The following is a 19,710-nucleotide window of genomic DNA, read 5'->3' as shown; positions in this document are numbered from 1 at the left end:
AGTTGATACAACACACACACACACGCACACATTACGTACACTGCTAGTCAACATAAGCACCGAGCTATTTAAGTGGGGAGAGTTCATTAGAACTTTAAACACGCAAACAGACTTTATAACTGTTCTTCTGACTCAAATGCAGTGGCATCATGTAGTGAACATGGCGTTGCATGTTGTGAGCACATATCTGTACTTATAAGCACAATGCCGACCTGATAACAGAGAAATAACGAGACGACAACAATAACATACCGTTTCACTCCTTCGCTTATTTCACCTGCTGCTCTCCTGGTCTCAAATGGCGACAGCGCCCCAACCGGTGAAACCAGGAATCGCCTTTGAACCAACACGAACTCAATTCAATAAACAGGCTGAAATATGGTTCTTAAAAGTAAAACACGTAGTGTACATCAATGTATGTGGAGGTGCAGGGAGGACGGTGCATTGAGGTGATCTAGTGTGTCTCCCTGAACTTACTGGAGGACACTCAGTTGACAGTTGAAGAGGTTCAAGCAGGATAGACTATTGCAAACCCCGACATGCAGGAGACACATGTGGTTGTATTAAAAGATTTCTAGAGCTCCAGCTAGTCTTCCTGGAGATTTGGGAGAGGTCAGGCCTCGAACTCACAACCTTGTCGTAATTGCATAAAAGAGACACTCACAACTGTGATGATACACTCACCAGTTGATGTCTTTATCTATGTTGTTGTGTTCTTTGCTGTTGCTTTTGATGATTTTAAAGTCATCAATTGGTGCCACCCAGTGGCTACCCGGGGGAAAGCAGGCAAGGGATGAAACGTTCAACAATGAACATTGTAGCAAAATGTTTAATTCATTCAAACAAAGATACACTCTTTCAGCATTTTGTGTACAACATAACAAGTGAACTCGGTTATGTACACAACCGATTCAAAAGCTGTGTTGACTTATTAAATTGAATGAAAAGTTACCTTCATAGGATTGCAAACGTGAAAAGCAAGACTTTAAATATAGCGTTTATTACAAATGGTCTTAACTGAATACCTCTTTTTTCATTTTGAACCACATTTTCATTTTGAAACACTGTGTACAGGCGGTGCACCAGCATGTGAGCGTGGCATTTTAAGGTTCAAATTAGGTGAAGCAGATGTGGAAAATCTGAAAGATGATCTGCCTTAAAATTGACAGCACATCATTCTTTGTCTGTTGTTTGCGGTTTACAGAATGGCCACAAGGGGGAACTAAAGCCTCAATAAAAGACAACACGACACTATGAGTCAAGTGCGAACTGAGCCAGGAGTAGTTTCACGACACAAACTTGGTACAAAGGGAGAGGGGAATATTAAATTATGTAATACTAACACATAAAAACTAATGATCAATTAATACCAATAAAACCTATTACTTGTACTCTTTCAATCAGCTTTGAGTCTGTGTGTACCTCCTCTCCTTGTTTTTTAAAAAAAGCCCATATCTTGGCGAATTTAAGAGCTAGAGCTCTGAAATTTAAAAACAGAGCGTCTACAGGGCACGAGGATTGTTTTCTGTAAGTTTGAGGCAAATTTTATTTTTGGTCCAATTTTCCAAGATGACCAAATGGTTGGGCTCTAGCTCTAGCTTTTAAATTATGGTGCAGCCATTTTTCGGTGCCCGTGGAGCAGTTGGGGGTTCGGCGCCTTGCTCATGTGCACCTCGGCAGTGCTCTGGAGGCAAACTGGCAACTCACCAGCTACCAGTCTACTTACTTGGTCCATACAGGGGCCTCAAACCAGCGAGCCTGAGCGGACTGAGCTACTGCCGCCCCTACTGCCGCTGTTGGGGGCCTTCTGGGCAGACACCCAGTTGGATCCCATACTGTGGGCTGGCTGGCTGGCTTAACACCCAGTTGGCTCCTATTCCATCAAAGTAGCAAGTGGCCCAGTGAACTCTGTCTGTACACCTGACTGTCTGTCCAGAGCCGTCGCAAGATCTTTGGCTTCAAAACTCCACTGGAATTCATTTCGACATTGCAATTCATAAAACCGCAACTTATTATTTAACAAAACAAAATAAATCACCTTTACAGTGGACGTTTGACTTGGTCTTGAACCGGCGCTGTGCCAGTTCCCAAGCCGCGTCCCAATGGACTGAGCCACTGCCACACCCAAGCTGAAGCCAGGCCAGAGTGAGACTGATCAGTGAGATCGACCAAGTGGATACAACGACATAGCTGCTCTTAACTTGGCAAAGGAAAGAGCTAGAGCTCTAGAATTCCAAACACATCATCTAGATGGCATTAGGATACATTGCTGCAAGTTGGGGGAAATGTTAACCTCCTAAGACCTTGTGTCTTCATATATGGACATTATACTTTTCCCACCCTACACCTTATACACCATTGGGTCTAACTTCAACCTGTTGTCCTCATGTCTGGACATTTTCCGCAGCCATTAGTGGTCTAAATATCACTTTGGGTCCATAAATCCCAAACAGCAAGGATAAATTATAAATGCATGCAAAATAACTCCAGTGCAGCTCTCAGGAGGTTCATTTATTACTCAAATTCTCACAAAATGTCAGTGTAACCATGGACCAAATGGTTTGTTTTTTTAAAAGCCTATATCTTGGTCAAAATCAGCATCACACACATTTAAGACACCAACAGTCTGAAGAACAAACCGACATGTTTACCGGAGGAAGCTCTTGAATTGTTTGGGGGCGTGTCTTTTCCGGAGCGTGCACCTGTTTAAGCTCCCGACAGGAACACTGTCAGTGACGATGTTTCCTACTCTCTGATGTTCCTCGTTTCAGCCATAACTTACAGTATATTTGTCTTCGGAGCGGAGACCCCAGCAGCTCCACACCAGCCGTCTTGCTGAAGATGAAGGAGAAGGCAGAAAATTGCAGCACAGCGAAACTATATGTGCAGTATAGGAGTGTTGTCATATGTTTTTTACTCTCCCTCTACATTAATCATGAACAGGAAACAAATGGCCACAACAAAGACAACAACAATGCAGGATGGCAAAAGGTAATTAGGTATTATCAATGATCGATTAATCAAATAGTTTATGGTCATTCGATACTGACACAAATCGTTTTGTACATCACTATTAGAAATTACTTGGTTCTGAACAATACCTGCATACTGTTGAGGTCATATGGATTCCAGGGATGACTGGAGTCTTGATCATCACCATCACAACTTCAAAGAGATGTCTTCAAGAGAGATGCATGGTTGACAAACGCACGAGAGATATCAGACTTCCCTTAGCTGGTGTTCATCTTGATTTGAAACAGGCATTAAACAATCATCTTCAGACCTATGCCTGTGTGTAGGTTGACAAGATTGAGTGTCAACATTATCGAAAGATGGTGGAGTGTAGACCTCTGTGTTACTCATCTCAACAGTGGCTAGTCTTGATTGTTGGCTTGCTTCTTTAAATGAAAAAACAGATGTGACTAAAACTTGCACCTGAGCAGATTATGTATGCATATTGAGTTAATGTGACATTGCACCCTAAACCTCTTACCCACTCACACCATCTTAGACGCAGTTTAAATTGAAAATGGATTTACCTTTGTTGTCTGGAGCAATGTGATGGTCTCTTAAACCACATTTCCTCATAGCCTTCGCCTTTGATTTAGTGAACTGAAGCTGCAAACATCTGCCTGTATCAGATTCAATGTTACAATTCAACTCGCAAAAATACAGCACGAACATTTGTGTTCTGCTGCCCTCCAGTGGCCTTTTCCAGCATCTCATTCTAATTGGAACAGAGAATGGAATTACATGACAAAGCAAACTGCTCACCTGTGTGCAAATTGGGAATCGTCATCTGTGATCATTTCCAAGGAACAAGTCACAACACCCCAAAAGAAAAAAAGACTCGATACATTCTTTTAAAATTTAGATTTATTAGAAGGAATCACCAAATTAACCAATACAGTTCATTGTCAACCTGCCATTTCACATTTGAGGCACTTAGAATGACAGATTGTGTAAAGCAGCAAAAGACAAGACACTGGTTTACCAAACTCCCTCTTTCTTTTGCTGCGTCATTTGTCCAGCACCCGATGTCAGCTTAGGTTGGCTGTACATAACACTTTGTTCATTGTAGAGAGAGGATGTTAAGATAGAACATAACAACTAGGCTGAACGGGAAGAGAGTAAGTTCTACTGACTGTGAGAAACTCAGCACATATCTGATTAAGGACTTTGGTGTATAAACTCAAATGGGTGGCGATGCCCTATAATCCTAAAGATGGAGATTTGATTTTAACATATAATCTGATACAATTTATAATATGATGCACTGAGCAAAGAAAGGGTGATCCAGTAGTGTTTACCTCTACCAAGAAAGCTAAGAGTAGTGTGTGGTATTCACAGTACAGCAGAACACATTTGGACGGTTCAAAGGCCTGTCAACAGATCATTCTCCTTTTGTTTACATTTCAAGTTACACCCACTTGGTTCTTTGGCCTGAGAGAAGTGATGAAGCAGAAGAGGAAAGGGGAAACAATCGTTAGATACAGTAAAATGGTTTTCGTTCGATGAATTTAGAGAAAAAAAAACACCTTAAACCTTGCAACATCTGGCTGCGGACACAGAAAAAAAAAAGATTTTCACACACATGGGTTCTGTGTGTTTACAAGAGCTGTCGTAGAGAAGTCGAGGAAGATGAATGAACATGAAGGAATGCCTGGTGTCATTTTGTGTGCTCCCGTTTTATCCATGCATGCCTGCTATTGGTCGATTCAGTGGCAGGCAGGTTTGGTTGACCTCATTGTCTTTCAGAATTCATGACACTTAAAAGTAACCTTAGCTTCAAAACACACCTGTGATCAACTGCAACAGCATGGATGGCAACCAATAGAAAACTCAACAGAAGAGGAAGAAACATGACAGGAGAGGAGAGAGGATTTTGTCCAGTGCCATTGTTCTTGTAACATATTTAATCTTCAACACGAGACAAATGTTTGTGATCTAATTGATTCAGAACACCGCAATCGAAACATTAAAGAGGACAACAAAAGAGAAAAGTTCATAACCTGTTCCAGATAGCTGCTCATCTATTTGGTCTAGGGACTGAGAGCTCCCTTTTTCCCCACATCGGTCCAATTTGCAGACATTTTTTAACTTAAAATCAACAAGTCCAATTGTTCTGCCAAAGCTAACTAATCAATTTGTTGTCCTGACATAATGTAATGCCAAAACATGCATTGTAATGTGTCGGGGCTCCACATCTTTGTGCACAACACAGCAATCTCAAAACTCCTCCCTGACTCATAGGACCTCTCAAGCTCCTAGATGCTGAACCAAGTCTTAACATTTAACCCTGACTCTTACTCTTTATTCTAATAGAAGCAAAATTGTGTCATTCTTGTGTCGCATTAAAGAATGAATTTTCCGTCATGTGACACTGAACGAGGCTGCATCCCCCTTATGGAACATGCATGCATAAGATAAAGGTGGTTAGTCGGATGGTTAGATGGACCTAACAGATGCAGTGTGAGGTTTATTAGGCTTTTATCCCTGCTGCATGCAAACACACAGTTTTGACACAAACTGAAATAAATATGGTATGCTTTGCATTTATTTGGTCCTGATTCTCTTTGTGCAATATGAATCGAAGCAGCTTTTCTTAGGGACAAAACATAATGTGTGATCTACTTCGACAATTCTCAGATTTTACCATTATGATGCAAGGTTCCCATTATCTAAGAATCCCTTTACAAAGGTTGTGAGGATGAAAAGCTAACTATTTCTCGAGTCACTTTTTAAAAACAGCCTTTTTAAAAATCTTTTTTGCAATGTTTGTTGGCAAAGTAAGGGTCTGAATACAAAGTCGTTGTTCGACAAAGATCTCATTACAAGCAAAAATGAACCAAAACAGGAGTTGACCCATGAAAGCACCACATGTGAATACAAAGGGAGGTAGCATGTGACCTCAACTTGGCAAGACTGGTGCAAGAAAACATTACAAGACCCAAATAAAACCTGAATGTATTGTGTTGTTTCAATGGAAACTGGCTTACAAATATGACCAATCTGTAGCCACAACCCAAAATATAACCATTGGACCTATAGGACGTGATCTGAGGCAAATACCTAATGTAGGAAAATACACTGTAGTTGAAGCAACGTCGTCATATTTCTTAAAGCATAGGTTGGCTTCAGTAGGTTAGCCGTTTCTTACGATGTTAAATTCATTCATATTAAATTCCAACTGAATCATCGCAAAACCCACACAAGCCCATACCTTGTTGACATGTTTTGCATTTTCAAAAAATAATAACATATGTTAAATAATGTATTTACAGCATAATGGACTTTGCAATTATGAGTGAACACTTTCTTCAGAACACATCATGTCTTATCATAACACAGTAAAATGTGAAGCTCTGTAGTTGTAGATGCTCTGAACATAGCACATAATGAGACCTGTTCGTTAACTGAACCTGAATTAGTCGGTATTAATCACAGTGAAGAAAAATACCACTTAGCGATGACATTCAACTAGTTTTCTAGAAAGTTGCTATTATTTCCCAGAGAAAACACGCAGCCCATGTGATCCTACACAGCATCCACCTGGCTCATCAGCCCTCCTTTCTCTAGTGATTAATACCATTTTCTCTTAACCATTGAGGGGGAAAAGGGTTGAGAGCTGTGGTCAGGTCACAGCTTACTCTTATTTGACAGTTGGTAGCAATACGTCTAAGCAGTACTGCTAAACTGCATGTTAGCAGCAGTAAATGGAAGAACAATCCGTCTCTATGCAGAACAGGGAAACAGCTTTGTTTATATTTAATAATATATATCCAAAAATGGCAGTATCAATGCTTTTGGTATTCACCTTAAATGCTGGCTGCCCAACAAAAAGGTGCATTGGGTTAATAATGCAACCGCCATTGCTCATGACCAAGGCACAAGGATCTAGATCTGAAAATGGAGACGGAGATCTGGAGGATAAATTCAAATGAAGTGTAACACTTAAGCTTAAGATCCAGATATTAAGATCCAGAGTCAGGAGGCCAAAAAAGAACTGAAAGAATAATGAAATATGCAACTGTTAATCAATGCCGATCAACAAAGGGCTGTGTGTCATCTGATTCAGTGTTTCTGAACTATAACGGTCAATGCTGGCATACGTCTGTTCTACAACTAAAAAGATCCCATGAAACGAAAAATGCATTTACTGTGTTACCCTTGTCTATGGATTTTTATTTTATTTCACATGATGCACAAGACACGTTTATGGAAACAGCCTGAGCTGAAAAATAAAATCATTTTGTGTGAAAACTGCATAGGTTGTACAATGTGGGCAAAGCTGCAGTTCTCAAGCAACAGATGAAGCATTACTCATCTTCGTCACAACACACTCTCTCTCAAAAAGTTCTTCTTTCAATTCGGGAAAAAATGCATGCTACAAGACGGCAGCAAATATTGTAAAATCATATTGCCTTGATTGAAAACAATTGACACAATTGAGTAATTTGAAATAGAACACTCTTTCCATCACAAGTGCAAAACAAACTTCAATTAGTTTAACAGCTTTACAGTTGGGCTATAAAACCTCAAATTCCTCTCCTCTTGTACAGGACAATCAAAGACTTTTCAAAGTTAAACAGACAGCTAGGTCTATTGTTTCTTTATACACAGCAAAAACACTAATAGATTAATTCATCAGGACATCTGAATACACCTGAGTAACTCAATCCAAATGTGCACACAACCTTTGCTGATATTGGTTCCCCTTCGTAAAGTCAGTGGTCTTACCAGAATTCGTAATAACAGTGTACCGTTTTCACAGTTCAATATGACCTGTACAAGCATGATAGCAAAGACCATACTTGAAGTACATCATTTCCTAGACTATGCACCTTTTAATAGATAAAACCTGTATTTACAGATGCCAGAGCCAAAGTGTAACGGAAGGGCTTCTAAAATATACACACACCATTATCAGATGCATCTGTTTTACCTCATAGTCCCATCGTCCCATTCGGAGGACGTATCAAAGTTTCAGAACAATTTATTCCAGTCTTTAGTTGCTTCCATGAGATGGCGCTGGCCGTGACCAATCCAATCCTCTTGGCTGTTGAAGAGCCGACCACAAAACCAGCAGACAAACACCAAGGAGTCTTGTGTACGACTTGATAAATGTTCCACAACCTCGTACTTTTTTTTGCTTTTTTTCCTTAACTTCAGTCTCAGGAGGAATCTTTCTCGGGTTAAACTCTGAAGCGGTCTAGGTCTTGGTTCGTCACTTTCAGTCAAGTGTTGGTTCATGGACTTCCCTTGTGCACTGAACTCCGATAGCGCTTGAATAGTTTTTTCGGAGAGAGACACCTTACTAACAGCTCCTCTGTATCTGTTCACTGTCATCATGATATTTGTCACTTCAGGAATGTCAGCATCTGGATGGTTGAGAACAACTACAGGTTGATATCTGCGGGGACATTTGACCTCCTGTAGAGAGCTGAAGGGGGCAAGTTTCAAAGTTCTTTCAACTTCTTTGGCTACAGGCTGCCATAACTCGGTCGTCTCTTTCTCCGTCGGCGCTTTACTTGCAAGTCTCCTCGCTTTATGCCCCGACACTGGGAGCTCATCAAACAATGGGTTCCTGCGTCTTTTCCTTTGGCTTGGTGGCCTAATTGGCCTTGGGGCGAGAACAGGTTTCTCTCCTTGTGACAGAACATTTGGCAGAGAGGGCAACATTGAAGACTCCATGACGTATTTCTGGACATTGTTCTGTATGGTGATCAATTTCCTTACACCACTTGAAGCACTTGCATCAGCTTTATTTGATGATACTAAAAAACACTGGGCCTGGGGTTTAGTGGCCAGAAACAGAGGCTGATTGCCTGAGGTGGAAGTGGCACCTGCAATAAGGCCATTGGAAGGAGAGACTATTTTAAATATGACTTTGTTAGCAATGCTTTCATTAGTTTGGCTACATTGAGTAACCACCTTTCCTTCTAGATTATTCAGAAGTAAGCCTGATTTGGGAGGAGAAACATACCGCAGCAGGAATGCCTGCCGACCAGGCTGCAGATTGTTGGGTTTGTCTGGAGAGTTCCCAGGCATAGTCAGAACTGGACATGAATTAAGTGGCAGTTGTGAATTTGCAAGTCTTATGCCAGGAGCACTAGGGGCTTGACCAACTGGCCTCTGTAACAAGTAACAAGTCGGATGTGTTTTCGCACTTTTATCTCCAGGATTACAGTTAAACGAGCTTGAAAGAAGGACAGGACCCTTTAGGCCTGCACTGTTGATAAGATAGTGGTTTGAGGTGGTGCCGACACCTGGTTGAACAGGAGATAAAAGTGCTGTCCCTTTTTCACAAAGTCCTGCTTTTTGCGCTGATAAACACATCCTGTGGTTTGGGGAAGGAACCACGGCAAAAGTATTTCTTGACTTCTCAAATCCTGGCTTCATGTAAGATACATTTATCTGCGGGCTTGTGGAGTTTGCTATCAGTTTGAAGCCCGGCCCATCCTTGAGGTGCACTGGCACGGTGTATCCATTCTCAGTCGTCTTGAAAAACACTTGCTGCTTGCCCTCTGCCAGCTGAAGAATTTGTAGTTTTGTTTTTGTTGGTCTGAGACAATCGCTGCTTTCACTTAACGACACTGCTCTTTCTTTATTAAGTTGTTGAGAAATGATTTCATCTGAATGTTCCTCCACAAAACTGCCCAAGGAACTACTCCCATTGGTCTCAGGCGGTTGTTTTGGTATAGGGATGTTCTCCTCCTCCTCTTCAACTTTGATAATATTGAAATCTTGGAGCACCGACTCTGGATTTTCATCCTCAGTGAGAGGGTATTCATCAGTGGCTATGCATTCATCAACCTGAATATCACTACTTGACATTTTCGCCATGTTCTCACCTCCGCTTTCTCTTAGTGGTTCAGGGGACTCAGCCAGTGTCAAGCTAAATTGCAACGACTCTGGACCACAAACACTTTCTTTGGCTGTCGAAATTTCAGACATATTGTCAAAACATTTGTTAGTGTCAGGGGAAAGACCAAATGATTCCTTGGAATAGTTGTGAAAAGTAAAAACTTCTTGATTTGGGGAATTCTGGGTACAATTTGTTGAGTGTGTGGAGGTTTCACTCATACTTGACGTAGCCGAGGATGACTCCGCTAGAGAAACTACATTTGTCAATAGCATTTTTGAATTTTTCGGGCTATTTTTACACAACTGGGGTTCATCCTCTACCAAATATTCAGGAGTGTCATTTTCTTTGTTTTTTTCAATGTCTGCCATTAAATCTGCTGCTGAAATTTGCTCTACCACCCAGTTGTGATCCACTGCAGCTGGAGAGTTACTGGTTTTAGGATCACAACTGGTAGCTCCATAATTGTGATATGCTGCAGAACCAACATTTCTACCAAACTTACTGTTTTGTGAATAGGTTGTTTTTAGGCGACTTTGCTCTTCCACCTCATCACACAGATTGGTGTCAGGAAGCAATGCATCTTCATAAGCTCCTAACTTATTTATTGTAAGTTCAGTTTCTTCAGCACCGTGTGTTTCCAGTGTGGCATAAGCGTTGCTAATAGAGGTTTCCTCTTCCTCAGTCTTGATTTTTACTGCCATAATATCTTGATCAGCCTGTATGTGAGATCCACTTCTTTCAGAAACAGGAAAATGATGTGATCTAGTGCTCTTAATATATGAGCCTTCCCCATTCTCTGAGTGTTTCGATGCAGAGGAACTCAAGTCTTCAACTGAAGGCGAGGTGGACGACACTTCTTTCCCTGTTGGTATTACTTTCAAAACTAAATGTTTTTTGCCATCAACCATCTTGAACCCCATCACTTTGGTAGTACAGTTGGCAGGAAGAGAGATTTTGTTCTTGACCATTAGCACGGTCAGTCCATTAGGATTGGTGTGACCTACAGAATTAGAGATTGAAGAGTTGTCGTTTTCCTGCAGCATTAACGGTACAGGCTGTTCTTTACTAAGAGAGCATTTGCTCCAAATTCTGTTGTCGTTTTTTCCTGCAGTTCCATCAATATTTTGCTGGATCTCCTCCAACGACATGTCAAGTATGTTTAGCCTCCCGTTTTTGTTTGGTAACTTCCCAGGACTATTCAGTTTTGACATTCTTGGAGCCTCCTGCGATTCTCCACCAATGGAAGGGCTGTTTTTAAGTTTGAAGCTTTCAGATGGATCTGCTAGGGCGCTGTTGTCCTCTACTGCTTTAAATTCACTCCTCTCAGTCTCCTCGTGAACTGCTATCATGTGTTTTTTAAGGTAGTCCCGCCGCAGTGCACCAAATCCACAGATTTGGCAAGTGAAGGGGAATCCTCCAGAGTGAGCTTTCATATGCTTTTGGTATTCCTCGTGGTTCAAGCTAATGTGTCTGCATTTAAAGCACTTCAAGGAAGTCTCCTTGTGATGATGGATGTGTTGTACAAATGTACCAGCATCTTGAGTGGTAAACTTACATCTCTCACAGTGGAACTGACCATTTTGACTGTGGCACGTGATGTAGTGTCTGGTAAGCCAAAGGAGAGAGTATTGAACATTGTCGTTGCAGATCTCGCATGTAACCTGTGTACTCCTGTGCTCAATCCGATGGCGCTGGAGGGCAGGGAACTCATTTGTGACAAAACCACACAGATCACAAGGGTATGTAGGAAGTGTTCCTTGGTGGACAGCTTTGAAATGTTTAAGGAGATCGTTGGGGCTGTAAGTGACATCATCCCTACACACTGAGCACCCGAAACTCAGAATCTTCCCGGAGAAAACAGCCCCTTGTTGAATTTTACAATGGGCTTTCCTTATGGTCGCTTTTTCATTCTTGATTGGGCTGCCGAGTTCTTTAATGGAGGATTCTTCTGTATTACAGAAGATTGACCCATCAGTGACCTCTTTGAAATGCTTATATACAAATTCTTTTACCTTTTCCTTTTCATTTTCTATCACTGAGATGTTGGCATTGTAGGAAGCGTCTTTAGGTGTCACAAGGTCCTCTTCCATATTTGGACTTCTGCAGTTATCTGTAAGAGAAGAAATAATTGATCAATACAGGCTGAAATGTCATGGATGTGACAAATTGACGAGTATACATTTATCACTGCTACAGTGATAAACAGCACAAATTAGTTTCTGTATGTTAGATTGCACAAATAAAATTATCCATCATAACCTGAGTAATAAATAGATCATTGGTGATTAAGCCCAATCAAACTACAAAAAAAATGTCCAACAGAGAATGCAAATGTATATGATATATAGTTAGTAATCAATGTTTGACATGTAATGTAAACAATGTTTATCAGTGATCTTAGAAGAACCAGTTCAATTTATTAATCTGAAGAATTATTGAATCAGAGCCAAAACCCCCCTAAAGCCACACTCAGTCACAGGCATCATTCACTGTTCACCAATGTCACACATCGCAATGATGGAGCCACCGACACAGAATAATTTGTAATTCTCTTTCTGAATAACAAGGAAAGGAACAGCAAGCCAAAAAGGAAGAATTACAACTTCTTTCTACAGACTTGAAAGGCTGCAAAAGTGACGCAAGCTCATGTCGTTTCTACCAGACAGTATCTACTTTGACTAATTTAACTTTTATAATATTCTTTGTGTAAAAACATAATGTTAGCGTGAATCGTTAACGAGAATTGTTTATGGGAGTTATACACAACACCATTGTTTTGTGAATTAGTCTTCGACACTCACTATGAATAGTCTAAATCTAGATTGAGGGAACCATTTACAGTCAGTAAAGCAACAAATAAACAAATACAACCTGTGCATATAAAGCTGTGTATCATAGCCGATACTCAAGACATCTTTGCCATTCTTTCTGTGCGATTTTCTTTATTGCCATCTATATGTACTGTACACATATTCTATGTATTTCATTAAAACAAAGAATCACATGCTCAATGTATGTTTGCACTCTCAAATTGCTGGAAATAAAATTGAGAAATATTCATCATTCAGGTAATATTGTATGACAGCTGCCCACGAAATGATCAAAAATCACACCCAGCATATAAGAACGTTCATTTTTATTGAAAATGTTCTCATTAAAGTACAAATATCGACACAAAAAATGTTCTTTGCAAATAACGTATGTCCAAATGAAAGTTTCTTAGCAGATACCTGACCTTTAGATTTTCTGGATGGGATGTGCAGCCTCTGTGTGTCAAAAAACATAAAACAAAGACATTACACACTGTAGTTAGTGAAACAAAGATGTATGAAGACTTTGATATGCAAAATATTGTAGTGAATGGCATGACGAGGTGATTTTTTAACACAGTGAACACAGCCTGGCTGATGGCAAGCAATTAAATTAAGTAAATTTCATGATCATGTACAAAAAAGCAATACACACAATTTAAGAATAGATGCACATGAGCAAAATGTCTCAATACTCACCAATTCCAAGTTCGTGGAATCATATAGATGGGAATAGAACTGCCCGAGAACCAACTTCGACCGAAATCCAGTGTTGCACAGTCCCATGTGAACAAAACATGGGACTGAGGTGGACGAAAGTGGTTGGGACACAACTGCAGAGTTTTGTTTATGTTTTTCATTGACATTGTCGTGAACATTTTACTGCCCAAGGCAGCAAAATTCGGGCCCCGGGCAGGTTTGTCCCGAGCATCGCAGAAGCTGAAGTGGCTGTTGGTTCTGTGTGTTTTCTACCACTACTGAAGATCAGCACGTTTTGACTGATGTAACAGGTTGTTGTTTTTTTTTTTCAAACTAACTGCTGGAAGCCTTTTTTTCAGACCCAACCTCATTGTGGCCATTGGAAGTTCAAGGGCGTGCAGTCACTTCAGGAACACATAAAACACACATTCTGGTGCTGACAGCCAGCTCATGTTCCCCATTTCATCACAAATGTATGTAAGCAATGAAGTAAATTCTGAATTGTTTCTTTAAATATAGGTCAATTTATCACAATAAATAAAAATAATGGTCGATGGCAATGTATTTTCATACTTTCTTTCTATATTATCCTTTTGACAATGACCAAAATGTAATTCCATACTCCTGCTTGAAAAGTAAGGATATAACTAAAAAGCAATTATGGTTACCTGGATTTGGGCAAAAACTTGATCAACGCATCTTTTCACTACAGTAGTGGAATTGGAGTGCAGCTGCAGCACCTGTTGGAAAAAGATACACAGAAAGAGAAAGATTAGTAAATAACAAAAAAAGTCATGGGTAAAAAAAGATAATATACTGACAATACATTTTCCGTTTCTGTAGACCTCAAGATGGATTTCAGCCATTCTTTTTACCAGATTTCAAATATTCCCCCCACAAACTGCATTTGTGCAAATCTTTAAATTGTAGAGAATATCATTCCTGTTCAAAATAATGAAAATTATTAAGGCACTTTTAATAAGGCCTTGTTTTTTTTCATTTCTTAATCAAAAAGATTGCAAGAATCCCAGTTAAAATCTTTAGGTTTAAGATTTAAGTAAAGCTTGGTTTTTGTGTTGATCTAAACAAATACTTATTACTGCTTCACTTACTTTGAGCTTTTGACCTCACTCTTAGTAAATATAGTTATTAAATACTAGTCAAAAATCATTCCAAACATTTGTGCAGTCCAGCAATGTTTTTGTCTGGGTATAATATGCTACAGCAACATAGTCGCATTTAGACACATACTGCAATTTTGAAAAGGAATAATTTTTTGCCGTATGTTGGTGGGCCGGCGTTTGTCACAGTGAGAAGATTAGATGCCAAAAAAGTATTAAGAATAAATTAGTTATTCCACTGCAAGTCAAATATCTATGGCAGGCAGAAGATAGCAGAAAAAGTAAAAATCATTACAGAAAAGTATTGTTGTTCAAATACCACAATGATGACACAACAAAATAATAATGGTCTCCAAAATAGGTTCAAACTGACAAAAGTAATTGGTATATAATTAATTCCATATTTAATTGAAGTGACAATGTGCCTTTATCTACTTTAAATAATAAACGAATATAGCCCGGACAAAATTATTGATACCCTGAGGATGTGCCAATTAACAAGTGGATTGTAGTGATATCTCAAGCAGAATATTCTCATTCACTGCTCCACACTCGTGTGTTAGCCGACTAAGGAAGGAATGTTTTGCACTTGTTTAGCTGCAATCCTGAGCTTTCTGATCTTCAAGTTCAAGAAGTTCTAGCATTTCAACTAGAGACAACGTGGATCACCAACAGCAAGAATGGCAACAGCTCACAGTCACTTATTGACCAGTATAACTCAATTGTTAGCTGTGTAGTGGCATCCATGTCTGCTGTGCTAAACTATATAACCCTCGTTTTTGTGTGTGTGCCAGAAAAAGAGAGCAGATTTTCAACAATTAAATAACAATCAACTTCAGTTTCAGCAGTTGCATTTACAGCCTTCAGCCATCAGTTCCAACTCCAGAGCCGGGAGGAGCCATATTGGATAAAATGGCTGCCATGATTTTATGACTTAACTGCTCCAGCTGGTTAATAAAAAACAATTATTATATCTACACTGAAAACTGGGTGAGCACTAGCAGCAACATATTAATGATGCCATGAAATATACATATTTATGCATGGGGGAAAATGTATGAATCACACAATCCAAATCAACTTTACAACAATTAAGCCTCCATATCTTTGATTAAGGAAATTGGACACATAATAAGACCTAGAAACTAATAGTAGTGAGAATTAATGAAGCATACACCTGGACTGCCCACAGGTATCCTACAAAAAGCCCTCACAACACCTACAGTAAGATGGGACGATATAAATCAAGCTTACACACAAGAATGAGGAAAAAAACTACACTATTTGAAAACTGCAATTACTGTAACCTTATAATTCATCAATATACAGACAATAATCTTAAGCGAAGACATGAATACTGGCCTGAACGATTAAATTTCACATCTCGATGTATATTTACTTTCCCGAGTGACTGACTAGCTCCACACCAACACTTAAGTTTAGGAAAGGCGATGGGACGCTGCATCCGTAAAACAAATCAACAAACGTCCCCGGGGTTTGCGCCGTTACATTTGACTCCGCTGACACAATTTCTGCCTCCATGCATGAAAAATATGTGATAAACATCGCGATAATTCAGTGTCTGGAGAGTTTAATAACCAGTTGTTTGACACCAAAATAAAGCCTCCAATCACACAAAGATACACAAAGTTGAGAAAAAACGATGGTTTCTTACTGTAAACTTAATGGAAGTTCACGTAGTGTCCCGTCAACACCTGATGTTATTGGAGGAAGCGTAAGCATGAGAAAACACACAGCAGAAACATTTCTTCCCTCTTTTCTGTGGCACTACAGCGACGGCGGCCATGACAGTCCATCCGGGTACTGCTGTTTTCTGAACACTCATGGAGAAGCGGATGAATATTTATAGGATGTTAAACAACGAACTAGTTTACTGCTCGGCATTTATATAAAGAAACGCAGCAAAAATAAAGACATTTGGTGCTTTTTCAATGTGCTTTAAACCACGACACTGTTTTCTCAACAACGTCCCTGCGTCACGTTGAGGCAGTTTGCTATGTGGCACAAGAGGCAACAGCCAGATATGGCGGATATGCGCCATTTCCTACTTTGTTACATGTAGGAGTCAACCCGCCATTGTGAATATCCGATGAACACAACGTTCTTCTCTCCAAAAAATCAACGGCAATCATCTTAACCGCACTCTACAATAACGGGGATGTACAAATCAACACACCACTTGCATAATCTCACTTTATATCAACATTGTAACACTAAACATGTCAGCACTGTTGCATAGACACTGTCACATCAACAACATAGCCAACATGAGGTCATGAATGTTTGGCTGAATGTTGGCTATATCTCTAATTCCTTAACACTTTATTGTTTATTAGTTGGCCATTCGGAACACAGTTACACCCATAACACTTAAGCATTACCAGCATTACAGAGTGACTTGGGCAATTGTGTTCAATCCATTTTCTGGAGTATGACAATAATGGCTGGTTGATGAAAGGGCAGTGCACAGTAGGTGGGGCTGTTTTTCTGTCTTACCCTGTGGTCAAAACGTCCTGATTGACTGTGGGATACTGCGCCGACAAGCCACAGCACACAATATAATATGTACAATTGATTTTATTCACTTCTTATGCGTTGTTGTTGGTTCTCAGGGCACAGATTGGGACCATGGTCTTCATGTGTCCAATCAGCACCTGGTGTACTACGAAAGAGAGGTTTGTCAGCATGGGGTTCATTTAATAGAGGTGTCTTTACTTTGTTGGCACAGGCTTTGTCAGTTAAAGAGACATAAAAGAGGCTTGTGAACAATGTGAAAACAAGAGACACCACTGAAATGCTCTGCAAAACAGAATGAATGAAGACCAAAGGTTGAAGGAATATGGAATGTGCACACACACACACACGCACATACGCACACAGGCACGCACACACGCACTCACGCACGCACACGCACGCACACGCACACACACACACACACACACACAAGCACGCACACATGCGCACACAAAACCGTGTAGCATCTTAGTCAGATCATGGCTCATTTGAGCTGCTGTATTGAGTGAACCAGGTTCAGACTTCGGACTTAGTTGACTAAGCCACACACACTCCACAAACTCAGAGTACTGGGGTTTTTTTTTAAGGATGAACAGAATGTGTTAAACATAGTTACTTCCCATTGCCCCTCAGCTAGATGAGAGCTATAGTCTTTCAGCACAGCAAAGAGTTGGAAAAAAACAAACACTGCTTGTCCTGATGACCTCTTGCACCCCTAATGTAAATAATTTCACATTTGTTGTTGTGACATTTGTTTAATTATACAAATACAAATTCCTAACATGAACCGTAACATGAATTTGTTTGACCTGTGGGTTTATTAGTGTGATATCCCACCTTACATTGCTGTGCAAGACGGCATCAGGTGGCATAACAAGGAGCATGCAGAAAATAAAATAATGATAACAATTAATATATAGTCAGACACATAAAGAAGGAAGAGAATGAAACAAACTACAAGAATAAACATTGCTCTTTATTACATTACCTCCTGGCCAAATCAAGGCTGTTAAACTTTTATATGCTTTGTGCAAAGAGTAGAAGGCTTCAGATGCCTCGTGGACTGTATGAACGCTTTAGTCACCCCAAACAAATGAGCAATGGCATGTTACCATGACCCTGTTGCTCATCACCAGAGCACAACAGCCACCAATTTACAGGGCTAAGTTTATTCCAGGGGTCTCCAATCCACTATTCACTCTAGTCCACAGTGGTGGGGGTAACTTTAGCCTGTTGCTGCCAGGAGTCTGTGACTGACACGGCTCTCTAATTCCGCCACACAGTTGAAACAGAAAGTGTATGTCATTATAGCATTTAAGAGCCGCATTTATAACAACAAAATAATACTGTCACACAAGTGGAGTTCATGACACCCACTGGCATCATCACTTCTTTTTATACGCGTGTGTGTTGTTTACGTGTGCTATGAGTGGGACTGCCCCAATGTCTTACCTGTCTTCCCAGCATCGATCCATTCCTATTATGGTGAGTTTAGTGCAATGAATCAGAACCAAGTATTTTGACAACAAGCACAAGAGCAACAGTAGCAACTCCTCTCCCATTAAAGTCCAGCTGTTTACATTTTTGGCTCAGCAGAATTAGCCTCTAATATTTTTAGCAACAAGACTACGTGCAGATCAGCAGAGGCCTGAGTCGTAGTTATATAATGCTGTATTTTCCACCATAACAAACACAATGAGGCAATAATGAAATAAAGACCAAAGATTTCTCCAAGTGATGCTTTAGGCAATTTATTACTTACCTACTTACATTACTTACTTACTCACACACATAATGTCATTACAAGATTCAGTGGCCGCAATTCAATATTACAATTTGTGCACAAACCTCTCAACCACCAACCAAATGATGACAACACACACACACACACACACACACACACACACACACATCCACACACACACACACACACACACACACACACACATCCACACACAGAGAGAGAGACGCGTCCGACAATGCTGCGGGTGTGATGTATCATTAAACCAGCATGAAAAGCACACATGTACTGTTCCTGTATAAATAAACTTAGATTTAGTTCCGTTTCTGCTGAGATGCTAAATCTGGACAAATCTAGTATCCGAAACATTTGTAGTCACATGTGAAAGTCCATGTAGACAGAGCTCAGAGAATGAAAGTGACCACAGCCAAGTCACACACTGTACTGTTTCAAAGAAAGCTCACATGTACTTTTCAATATATAATTTTAAAATTGCAATCAATAACGCTGCTAACAATGACACCGCCAGTGTGGGTTTGATCACATGCTCCGTGGGGATGCTGGAAAACAATTAAATATCACATTGTCTTTAGAATTCACTTTCAGAAATTAGAATCTGAAATAATCCTTTTTACATTTCACATTTAAAACTGCTGATGACTGCTATTGCTACATCACTTAAAAAATCAATACAAAATTCCACAATCTGCCAAAAATTTCAGCTTTAAAAATATGTAATTTGTAAAGTAAACATCGACACATTTACGTTGTCAGCTTTAGTTGTACATAGTTGCATTACCCAGGTGTGAAGCTGGTGAAAGAAACTACAGAAGAGGTCATTTTCCCCTCCATGTGTTTATGTCCATATTGATATGGTTGCCGTAGCTCCATCATCCTGGGAATCTTCTCCATATTTGAGTGTTTCAGTATGTGTGT

The 19,710-nt window shown here is 40.0% G+C and overlaps 1 protein-coding gene across 2 annotated transcripts; it reads right to left on the bottom strand.

The window, feature by feature from the left end:
• Positions 1-3,880: 3,880 nt before the first annotated feature.
• LOC143001960 (zinc finger protein 518A) lies at positions 3,881-16,479 on the bottom strand. Of its 2 annotated transcripts, XM_076151838.1 has the most exons (5): positions 16,174-16,479; positions 14,046-14,117; positions 13,378-13,511; positions 13,104-13,134; positions 3,881-11,978 (listed from the first exon to the last, which is right to left on the bottom strand). In XM_076151838.1, the coding sequence occupies exons 3-5, from the start codon at positions 13,462-13,464 to the stop codon at positions 7,987-7,989; spliced, it is 4,110 nt and encodes a 1,369-aa protein (XP_076007953.1). In that variant the 5' UTR covers positions 13,465-13,511; positions 14,046-14,117; positions 16,174-16,479; the 3' UTR covers positions 3,881-7,986. The 2 variants fall into 2 exon arrangements, with proteins under 2 accessions (XP_076007953.1, XP_076007955.1); XM_076151840.1 differs by lacking the exons at positions 13,104-13,134; positions 13,378-13,511.
• Between the last annotated feature and the right edge of the window lie 3,231 nt (positions 16,480-19,710).

The sequence above is a fragment of the Genypterus blacodes genome, unplaced genomic scaffold (genome assembly GCF_046128005.1).
Source record: "Genypterus blacodes isolate CSIRO-AG114 ecotype Tasmania unplaced genomic scaffold, CSIRO-AGI_Gbla_v1 ptg000055l_1, whole genome shotgun sequence".
Classification (NCBI taxonomy): domain Eukaryota; kingdom Metazoa; phylum Chordata; class Actinopteri; order Ophidiiformes; family Ophidiidae; genus Genypterus; species Genypterus blacodes.
This window is presented reverse-complemented; position numbering and strand designations above follow the sequence as displayed.

Excerpts from the sequence above, each read along its gene's own strand:
- LOC143001960 (XM_076151838.1), bottom strand. The coding sequence starts at position 13,464 with ATGGGACTGTGCAACACTGGATTTCGGTCGAAGTTGGTTCTCGGGCAG. Across the intron at positions 13,135-13,377 it reads ATTCCACGAACTTGGAATTG|AGGCTGCACATCCCATCCAG; the intron begins GTGAGTATTGAG and ends TTTGACACACAG. Across the intron at positions 11,979-13,103 it reads CCCATCCAGAAAATCTAAAG|ATAACTGCAGAAGTCCAAAT; the intron begins GTCAGGTATCTG and ends CTTCTCTTACAG.